The 10,224-nt window shown below is 41.9% G+C and overlaps 1 protein-coding gene across 2 annotated transcripts; it reads left to right on the top strand.

The window, feature by feature from the left end:
* Positions 1-293: 293 nt before the first annotated feature.
* On the top strand, positions 294-2,841 carry klf11a (Kruppel-like factor 11a). 2 transcript variants are annotated; one of them, XM_054762514.1, is made up of 4 exons: positions 294-425; positions 866-1,045; positions 1,110-1,758; positions 1,834-2,841. In XM_054762514.1, exons 1-4 carry the CDS (start codon positions 408-410, stop codon positions 2,085-2,087), a joined length of 1,101 nt encoding a protein of 366 aa, XP_054618489.1. In that variant the 5' UTR covers positions 294-407; the 3' UTR covers positions 2,088-2,841. The 2 variants fall into 2 exon arrangements, with proteins under 2 accessions (XP_054618489.1, XP_054618488.1); XM_054762513.1 differs by lacking the exon at positions 294-425 and having other exon boundaries at positions 459-1,045.
* The last annotated feature ends 7,383 nt before the right edge of the window (positions 2,842-10,224 follow it).

Genomic DNA, 10,224 nt, shown 5'->3' on the forward strand with positions numbered 1-10,224 from the left:
TAACAGTGTCATGTATTTACAATAATAAAAGATAAGTTGTTTTTTTGTGCAGGCAGGCTGCCTGCGCGCGTGTCACGTTTCCTTCAGTCGTGCACGCGCAGGGTTCACCAGGTTCAGCGGGTTTACTCTGACACCGCTGACTCCTTAGCCCCGCCCCCGACAGCCGAACACCCCGCCTCCCAACCAATCGCGTGTCGGCCAGGTCGCGATGACGCGCCGCCTCACCTCCTATTGGCGGTGGCTCGCTACACCTTTGCGCGCAATTGGCTGCATGCTCGCCGCCGCTCACTTTCTCTTTTTTTGTCTTCTTCGTGTTGTTTTTTTGGCGCCTCAGCTGAAGTCTGCCGCGAAACCTCAGCTGCTGTCCCGCGTCTCTTCTCCTCTCGTGGCACGCTCGGCTTCCCGCCATGCTCCTTTCTCGCCAGGTGAGTCCTTTCCTCCTGGATGGAACGAGCCGGTCCGCCTCTGGTACAGACATCCTCGTTTGTTGTCTCGCGCTCGGCGGGCTAGTTTATCTGAGGTCACATGAACTCGGTGCCTCGAGTGCTGATGTTGCTTCATCATCATCATCATGCAACATGTTGACTTTGGAAGCTTATAGACTTCAAAATGTTATTAGTCAATGACGCCAAAAGAAAATATTGATTAGCATTAATGACTCCAACAAGCTCATTTAAAATTCAAGTTTAGATTCTTAAAGGATAAAAGTCTTTGTCTCTTAAATGCGACTTCCTGTTGACAGCCACTCCCCCTGGAAATGTAAATATGGGATGGGCAAGCAAGGGGCGGGGCTTATTACTGGACATTGTGTGTCAACCAATCATCACGCAGGATGGCAGATGACAAGGTGCTTTTTGTCCCACAGGTGGAGCCCTCCTGCGTCGAGGACTTGGAGGCAGCCGAGGCGCTCGTCAGCATGAGCTTCTGGGGTCAGAGGTCGCCTGAGCCCCGCCCACTGACGCCCACTTCTGACTCATGTGACTCAATGGCGCTGCCCTCAGAGGGCGGGGACTCATCCAAGGACCTGGTGGCGCTGTCCTCACTGGTGAGAGCTTGTTAAGCTAATTAGCATCAATCAACAGGACTGATCATGTGATCCGTATTTGCAGTGCATGACGCCTCCTCAAAGTCCAAGCTTTGCCGAGGCTGGCGCCGCCCTCAACGCCTCCAAAGACTCCTCAACGCTTCCACATGAGGCGGTGGTGGCCGGCAGAGCGATGGCGACCAGTGTCATCCGTCACACTGCTGACAGCCTCAGTGCTCAGAGACCGCCGCCCCCTGCTGCTACCCCACCCACACAAAGTCCCGTTCTGCTTCCAGACAGCAAGCAGGAGAAGCAAGCACCACCTCCTCTTCCCACTTTAGCGTCTTCCTCGCCGCCCCCTCCGGCCTCGTCGCTCCTGTGCCAGGTCTTCCCACTCAGAGGGCAGCCGGGAATGATCTCGGCCCTGGTTCCGGGTGGCGCCCAGTCCCTCCTGTCTCAGCCTTTGCTGGTGGGCTCGGCCGTGCCGCCGGGCGCGGTCATGTTGGTGGTGCCGCCCGTGTCTCAGCCACTGACAGGCCCACAGACTGTCATGACACTGGGTAACACTAAGCTCCTCCCCCTGGCCCCCGCCCCCGTCTATGTTCCCTCAGGCGGCAGCGGAGCCGCCTCGCTGGATTTCTCTCGCAGACGGAACTACGTGTGCGACTTTCCGGGATGCAAGAAGACATACTTCAAGAGCTCGCACCTCAAGGCTCACCTGCGCACGCACACAGGTAGGGGCGTGACTGAGGGTGCAGTCAGGAAGTTGTTTTTCAACCAAGCAGCGAGCTAACAGTTGTCTTCCGCAGGTGAGAAGCCGTTCAGCTGTCGCTGGGAAGGCTGCGACAAGAAGTTTGCTCGCTCTGACGAACTGTCCCGCCACCGTAGGACGCACACGGGCGAGAAGAAGTTTGTTTGCAGTGTGTGCGAGCGCCGCTTCATGCGCAGCGACCACCTGACCAAACACACGCGCAGACACACCAGCGCCAAGAGGGCGTCCTCATGGCCCACCGAGGTCAACAAAAGTCAAAACCGATGTTCCGCCCTTCCCACAAAAAACTAAGAGGGCGGGGCATGAAACCACTGGACATGCTTTCAATCAGCCCCGCCTCTTTTTTATTCCAACTTGAGCGTTTACTTCCAAAGTCAACTTATCACCTTTTAGCTCAGATGGGCTAACGTTAGCATCATCGCACACTCCCTTTTCTACTGTCTCAGCTGATGTTAACAGTAGATTTGTTTACTTGGTTAGCTAGCTAACGAAGGACAAATGAACACGCTACTATGTTTATCAAGTTTGTATGCTACTGTTAGCATGTAGGATGGCTCATTGAGGTCATGTAGACAACAAAAACACAACAAGCAGTTTTCTCACCTCGCTCAGGATTTTTACAACAGCAACTTGTTGGACAACAACAAGATGGCTGCTATTTATTCACGGACACAAGCAAACAATAAACGTGACATTGCACTACATTTTTGTAAGATCATGTATGTATACATCCAGTATATGTACGCTCATGTTTACTTAATGTGTAAATGTTTCCATCTTTGATTTTTGTGCCAAAGCCTGAGTGTTATTCTAGCTAGTTAGCAATGTACATACATGATCTATATGAATGTTTATTGTCTTACTGCATCTATTAACGACTTATTGATATTCTCACTGTGATACTACCTACTATTGTTATTATTGTCATTATTTTTGCTGTTTATTATTTGTTGATTTCGTGGAACCAGGAAGAAAATACCTCATGTTATTCTGAAATATAAGTACATGTCTGTAAGTGATGAAGAATATGGCTTGTTATAATAAAATGTACCATCAAAACACATTTTCTTTCGTATGATATTTTTAGCTTAACTCTAGCATAAAACGTGATTTAGAAACACTGTTTGCCTTCTGAGAAACTGACGGTAATAGAACCTCGAAGTTGTGTTTGATCATCTTAAATTATTTAATTAAATTGTATAAAGTTTTGGAAAATGTCTGTTTTTAAGTAAAGTCTTTTATTTAAATGTTTTTCGTTTCTTTTCAACTTCCGGTCGACGACAGCGCGGTTGTGACGTCAGACTTCAGCATTCCTCGCGGCCTTTGTCCGAGCAGGACCTGGTAACAGCGCTCAGCCAATCAGGGGGTAGCACTGAGGGGGTGTGACCAATGGGAGACAACCACCCTCAGCCAGTGACGTCGTGGCCAACGAGGCCACGCCCAATTGTCTTACTGACCGACATTCATAAGAAAACAAAGACATGAGGAGACAGAGACTCCCTGTGGTCAAAAAAAGCACTGCATTTCAGAATCAGCTTTATTGGCTGAGTATTACACAATTAATTAAGAAGTAATTAAAGAGTAATGGGTTATATGGCGAAAGTAGCTCCACAAACCCAGGCTTTGTGCTCAAGATGCAACTCTACAAAACCTAACATCCGCAATCAGACTAAATTGGTCCTGCGACGGTGGTTATCAACTTATTTCGTCAAGTCCAGTTTTCGGCTTTGTGCTAAGTGCGCGTTCGCATGAAAGGGGGCGTTTGACGTCATATTATTATTCTACTTCCGCTGAAAAGTGAAGCGATACCAGCCAGTGTATTTTACGAAAAAAGAGTACGTAATTATTATGGAGCGTTATGAGGAGTTCAAAAAAGATTATGACTGCTAAAAGCAACACTGTAGCGGATAATACAGCGAGGGAGGACCGCTGGAATGCAGCATGCAGCGTGTGAATGCTCAAGTTAACATCGATTATTATAAAACTATACCCTACCAGTCATCAACGCTCAAGATTGCACAGCTTTGACATATTAACACTTATCCATAAAAAAAAAAACACCGGGGCACCAACTTTCGTTTTTGATTTTATAGTTGAATGAAGTATTAACTGCTGTATCTCATTATGACCACTAGATGACAGTGTTTTACGTGTGACGTGTTTTGTGGCGACTTCTTCAAAACAAGTGTTTTAATGAAGTTGATTGATGCGTCAGAGTGTTTGTTCCTCCAGAAAATATTGTAATATAAGAAGACTAACAGGCTCAGCACTCACGCAATGACTCCCGTGACATTTATTGTTAACATTAATTATTAATATTTCACATTGCATTTTATTTCTACTACTCGCGTGAGCATATACTACGGAGCCCCGAAGGGGACATAGACAAAAAAATTAGGATGTGTAAATAAATTTTTTTAAAAAAACCAACTTTTGCGAGAACTCGCAAAACTTTTACAAGAGAACGCAAAACTATTTTGCGAGATAATGCAAAAGTGTTTCAGAAACTGCGGTAAAGTTAGAAACATATTCACGTATTCAAACTTCCAGGATCAATAACTCCCAAGTGAATGGTTCTAAAACAGCAAACCATACCTCTTTTCAACCATGGCAACAGACAAACAACAACACAGACAAACAACCCACTTTTTATCAAAACAAGCTGCATTCTGTGACTTATATTGATATCTATGAAAAATACTCAAAAGTTTACTCAAAAATGGCTTCAAGCAACTTTTCCCCTCCAGCGAGGGAAAAGTCTTATTTTTTCTTATTATGTCCACTATGTTGGGTAATATGAGTGTAAAGTTGACTATAGGGGCGTTATTTTATGTCTAGAGGGCTCTAATGTTAAAAAGTGTATTAAGAAGGTGGTATACAGGTTTTCTATGTCTTATTTTCTCTTATAATGTCTACTATATTGGGTAATAGGAGTGTAAAGGTGGCTATAGGGGTGTCATTTCATATCTAGAGAATTCTAATAAGGTTAAAAAAGTGTATTTAGAAGGTGGTACACAGGTTTTCTATGTCTTATTTTCTCTTATAATGTCTACTATATTGGCTAATATGAGTGTAAAGGTGACTATAGGGGTGTTATTTCATGTCTAGAGGGCTCTAATAACATAAAAAGCATATGTAGCAGCAGAAAGGAAAAATCAGCTGAAATTTTACAAGAATGAAGTCAAAATATCCATCCATTTCCTATGCTGCTTATCCTCACTAGGGTTGCAGAGGTATGCTGGAGCCTATCCCAGCTGACTTCGGGCGAGAGGCGGGGTACACCCAGGGCACATATAGACAAACAAGCATTCTCACTCACATTAATACCTATGGGCAATTTTGAGTCTCCAATGAACCTAACATGCGTGTTTTTGGAATGTGGGAGGAAACCGGAGTACCCGGAGAAACCCCACGCATGCACGGGGAGAACATACAAACTCCACATGTCCAAACGGAGATACAAACCCAGATCTTCCAGATTTCCTGATGGCGTGGCCAACATGCTAACAACTAGGCCATCGTGCGACAGTCCACATTTTACAAGAATAAACGTATCATATTATGGGGAAAAATAACAGAATTTTAGTAGCATAAAGTTGAATTATTAAAGAAAAATGTTTCAAAGTTGGAACGTAAGAAACAATCAAAACAAAGAACATCTCTAATTTCTGGTAGTTTGGTCAGGGAAGATTTTTTATTATAGCAATAAGGTCAAAATGTTATGGCAATAAAGTTGTAATTACGAGAGGAAAACAGTGGAAAGAGTTGGAAAAAAATGATGAAATTTTATGACATTCAAGTCAAAATATTAAGAAATAAAAACTTCTATTCTAAAAAGAAACACCGGCCACATTTTCTGAGAAGAGACTTGTAATATTAGGAGGAAAAATAATATCATTTTCACAGCCTCACAGCAGCAGAGCTTATAAAAATATTCAAGAAAAAAAACTTTTTTTTTAAAGTTGTAATATAAGAAACAACACAAACTAAAACTATAACTTTAGAAAAATTGGGTTGGGGATACGGTGCTAATGTTACAGGAATAAGGTCCAAATATTATGGGAATAATGATGACAAGAACATTTACAAGAACAAAGATGAATTAGTTTGAAAATAAAATTTAAAAAAAGAATAGAAATGGAGAAAAATAAACTGTCTGACAGTAGCGCAGCAGACACAACACAACATCAGGAACACGAGCACAAACACGTGTTTATATGCTTCAAGAAAAAAGTGCATCTCAGCTTTGTCAAATAGATAAAAAAAACTATTATTATTATTAATATCGACTTCACTCTTTTCCCTTTTTCCCCCAACCGTTTTCTCTTAATATTTGGACTTTATTCTGGCAAAATTTCGGTTGATTTTTTACATTTTTGCTGTTGTGTTTTTGTTTTTGTTTTCCCCACTTTCTTCTTGTAAATTCTATTTTGGTAATTTGATGATTTTACTCCCCAGGTTTTTTTTTACTTTATTCTTGTAACATAACTCTTTCTGCAACCTAATTTTCCAAAAATGACAGCTTTATTTGTTGTTTCTCATCATTTCTTTCCTATTTAATAATAACTTTATGCTACAAAAATTATGCTATTTTCCGTCATAATATTATGATGTTATTCTCGTAAAAGTACAACTTTTTCTCATTGGATTACAACTTCTTTCTCTTAATATTTGGACTTTATTCTGGTAAAAATTCCTGCTGATTTGTACATTTTTGCTGTTGTGTGTTTTTCTACTTTTTTCTTGTAATATTATGAATAAAATTGTGAGTTTCTACAAAAAACAGGCCGCTACACTTTGCCCATCCTTGACCTACACCCCCTTTACAAAAACGAAAAATGATTCATTCCACCTGCAGCACCAAAAACCAACTCCAGTGTGACATGTTCTAGATGATAACAGCAACGTAGCGCAGGGAGATCAAGTTGAACTTTTGTAGCGAGAAGCAGAAGGTCGTGTGGAGGCCTGATTTCATGTTTGTGTTGCTAGTTTGCAAGGACAGCACTGGTCGCTCGGCCAAAGCCTGGGTTTGGGGTCATGGGTCTCGTCTCCCATACTTCTGGCTGCATTTGGTGGACATCCTGTGGGCTTGGAGTTTTGGCCCCCTGTGGGATTGAGTTTGACACCCCTGATCTACACGCTCCAACTGCGTACGTGCCCAAATTATTCAGTAAAGACCATAAACATACCACAAACGTACTCTTGTGGTGTGCTTTTTTTAAAAACTTTTTCTGCAACCTCGCTTTCCAAAGATTATAACTTTATTCTTTGTTTCTGATGTTACTGTTAAAAAAACCCTCTTCCCATTATTTTATTATTATTTATTATTCTCTTATGCCTTTTTATTGTTACATTACAACTTTTTTCTCTTCATATTTTGACATTATTCCTGTGAAATTACTCCCGATTTTCCCATTTTTGCTGTCAAGATTTTTTTTTTTTTTAGTTTTCTTGTTAAATATTTTTAGAATAGCCCGCAAAAGGCCCCCAGGCCACACTTTGGACACCTCTGCTTTAGCTCTAGCTGAGGGATACACAACTCGCCTCCTTGTTGTGGCTCCTTTTGGTCACGACCAATTATTGAATAAAAAAATGGATTTTATATCGTAGAGCTTAATATAATGAATCAATTAATATATGCGGCACATGCAGGTCGACGGCCCTCGCCTTTACCTGCACGTGGCCTCTTGAGCGTGCGATCCCCGCGGTAAGCTAACCATGAATGCATCAAAAAAGAAGACATCATTCATCACAAATGAGCGCCTATAGTCCCGTTTCTAATGCGTCTAACTCACTACTATGAGGGGCAGCTGTTTAAAAGTGTCGTGGTGTCAATCTAGCATAATTCGCGCAGCTCTCCGCTAATTATCCGCTAAAAATAATATCTTACTGAAAGAAGAAAAGACCCGCCAAGAAGCGTTTCTAAATTTGTGTTTACTTAGTTTTCTTTTGTTTGTCTGTTTCATTTTACACCAATTAATACTGGAAGGACTCAAACTGTACTTCTGCTTGTTGTGTTGTGTTGTGTTGTATAAATCAAAGACAACTAAAACTCGCTACCTTGGTGGTTCCTGGCTATTTTTCTTGAACGTAAGAGGGTCCAGAATGGCTCCTTTGATAGTAAAGGTTGCCGACCCCTGCTCACGGCTGAATGGCGTGTAATGAACAGCTCAGGGGTTGCCAACCCGTCGGTCGCGAGCTACTACTCCATCTCTGGGACCGGTCGCTCATGAGAATATTCGAAAAAAGAGTGACCAACAGGCATGCATTTTGACCACTGGACACGCCCGTACGCCAGGAGGCCAGTCCCCCAAACCCCAACAAGGGTACCATGAGCACACACACGTACACCGGCTCATCTTGCGCTCACAGGTTGAGCGACGAGGAAAATGAAGCCACATATATAACTCCACAAAAACGCTGCTCATTAGAACTGACTGTTGTCACGCAGCCCCTCTCCCCTCAACCACCGTCGCTTCGCTCGCCCACCACACTGAGCCAACCTGCCACACAGATTTGCAGTTTGCTCGATCCACAAAAGCATCGGTGCTCCAGTAGTATTTCAGGAAAGGCACGAAAGAAAGAAATAAAGAAAACCCACCACGCTGTTGAGGAAGCACACGTTTCTACTGAGCACTTCATATCCTGGGACACCTTTCTGATTTTATCCTCAGCATTGGAACTCATCAGCCTTTCCTGATTGGCCTTATTCATCTTCCCTTCTCTAGTTATCATCCCTATTAATCATTCTAATAATCATCTCCATTAATCATCCCTATTGATCGTCTCATGTGTAGCTCATGCTCAAAGACTTGGCGGTACACACACACCAGTCAGACTAGATAGGACAGCTCGACAACTTTATTCTCGTCAGATTACAACTTCCTTCTCTAATATTTGGGCTTTATCCTTGTAAATGTTTGCTGTTGTTATTTTTAAATGTTCTAAATTTCATAAATCCTCTTGTAATGTTTTGCCATTATTCCCAGGGTCATATAAATAATGAATAAATATAAATAAATCATAGACAGTGGGGCAAAAATGTGTTTGGCAGCCACCGATTGTGCAGACTTTCCCACTCAAAAAGATGAGAGGTCTGCAATTTTTATCACATGTACACTAAAAAATCCAGGAAATTACACAGTATGATTTTTTTTAAATATTATTTTTAATTTTTTGTAATATAGGTGAAATGTTACTAAAAATAACCTTTTTTCCAGAATAATACGAGTTCAATCTTGTAAAATTGCGACTTCTGTTCTTCATTCGATTATGTTTTTTTTTCCATTTCTGCTGGTTTTTTTTATTTTCCAACTATTTCATTTCAAGTTTCCTCTTGTAAATTTCTTCCTCATAATTATAACTTTATATCTTTTAAAACAATAATGTATTCATTCTTTATTCCAACACTGTTACTAAAATGATATTTTTCCTCTTACGTTTATTCCAATAAAATTTTAACTTTTTTCTTATTGGAAAACTATTTTTTTCTCTTAATATTTTGACTTTACTCTGCTAAAATTTCTGCTGTTGATTTTTTTTGTATAATTTTCCAAATATTGTAACTTTCTTCTTGTATATTTTCTTCTCCTAATATTTTGACTTAATTCCCAAGTTATAAATTTCCCCCAAACTAAGTTTCCAAAATTTACAACTTTATTCGTTGTTTTTGACTTTAAAAAAACAAAAGCTTTTTAAATATTTCAACTACAACTCTTTTCTTAATATTTGGACTTTTGATTGATTTTCCCATTTTTGCTGCTGTTGTTTTTTTTTTTTAAGTTTCCTTGATAAATTACATTTTTAGACTGTCGGGCGGGCTGATAAAATCACAGCCGCGGGCCGCAAATGGCCCCCGGGCCACACTTTGGACACCCCTGCAAATCCCCTTGCATAAGCCAGCACACGGCCAGGCCCGTCTGAAGTTTGCAAGTGACTGTCTGGCTGATCCAGAGGAAGACTGAGAGAATGTCATGTGGTCAGATGACACCCAAATGGAACTTTTTGGTAGAAACTCCAATCGCCGTGTTTGGAGTTGCGTCCCAAGAACACCATACCCACTGTGTTGCATGGGGGAGGAAACATGTTGCTTTGGGGCTGCTTTTCTCCAAAGGGGGCGGGATGACTGATTCGTATGAAGGAAAGGAGGAATGGGGCCGTGTATCGTGAGATTTTGGGCAATAACCTCCCTCCATCAGTGAGAGCACTGAAGATGGAGCGTCCACATCATACCTGACCTGACCTGGTCCCTGAATACAGCTCACCAGGTGAAGAGGGCTCAACAAAGACTCTTCTTCCTCAGGAAACTGAAACGTGCTGGTCTCTCCCCTCAGCTCCTGGCAAACTGCTGCAGGGGCACAATAGAAAGCATCTCTTGTCTTGGTGCAGTAGTGCAGTACGGCAGCTGCGCAGCTCAGGACGCAAAGAA

This window comes from Dunckerocampus dactyliophorus, chromosome 19, assembly GCF_027744805.1.
Source record: "Dunckerocampus dactyliophorus isolate RoL2022-P2 chromosome 19, RoL_Ddac_1.1, whole genome shotgun sequence".
Lineage (NCBI taxonomy): Eukaryota > Metazoa > Chordata > Actinopteri > Syngnathiformes > Syngnathidae > Dunckerocampus > Dunckerocampus dactyliophorus.

Coding starts and splice junctions, on each gene's coding strand:
- klf11a (XM_054762513.1), top strand. CDS start 833: ATGGCAGATGACAAGGTGCTTTTTGTCCCACAGGTGGAGCCCTCCTGC. Junction 1,046..1,109: donor TGGTGGCGCTGTCCTCACTG/GTGAGAGCTTGT, acceptor CCGTATTTGCAG/TGCATGACGCCTCCTCAAAG. Junction 1,759..1,833: donor TCACCTGCGCACGCACACAG/GTAGGGGCGTGA, acceptor TGTCTTCCGCAG/GTGAGAAGCCGTTCAGCTGT.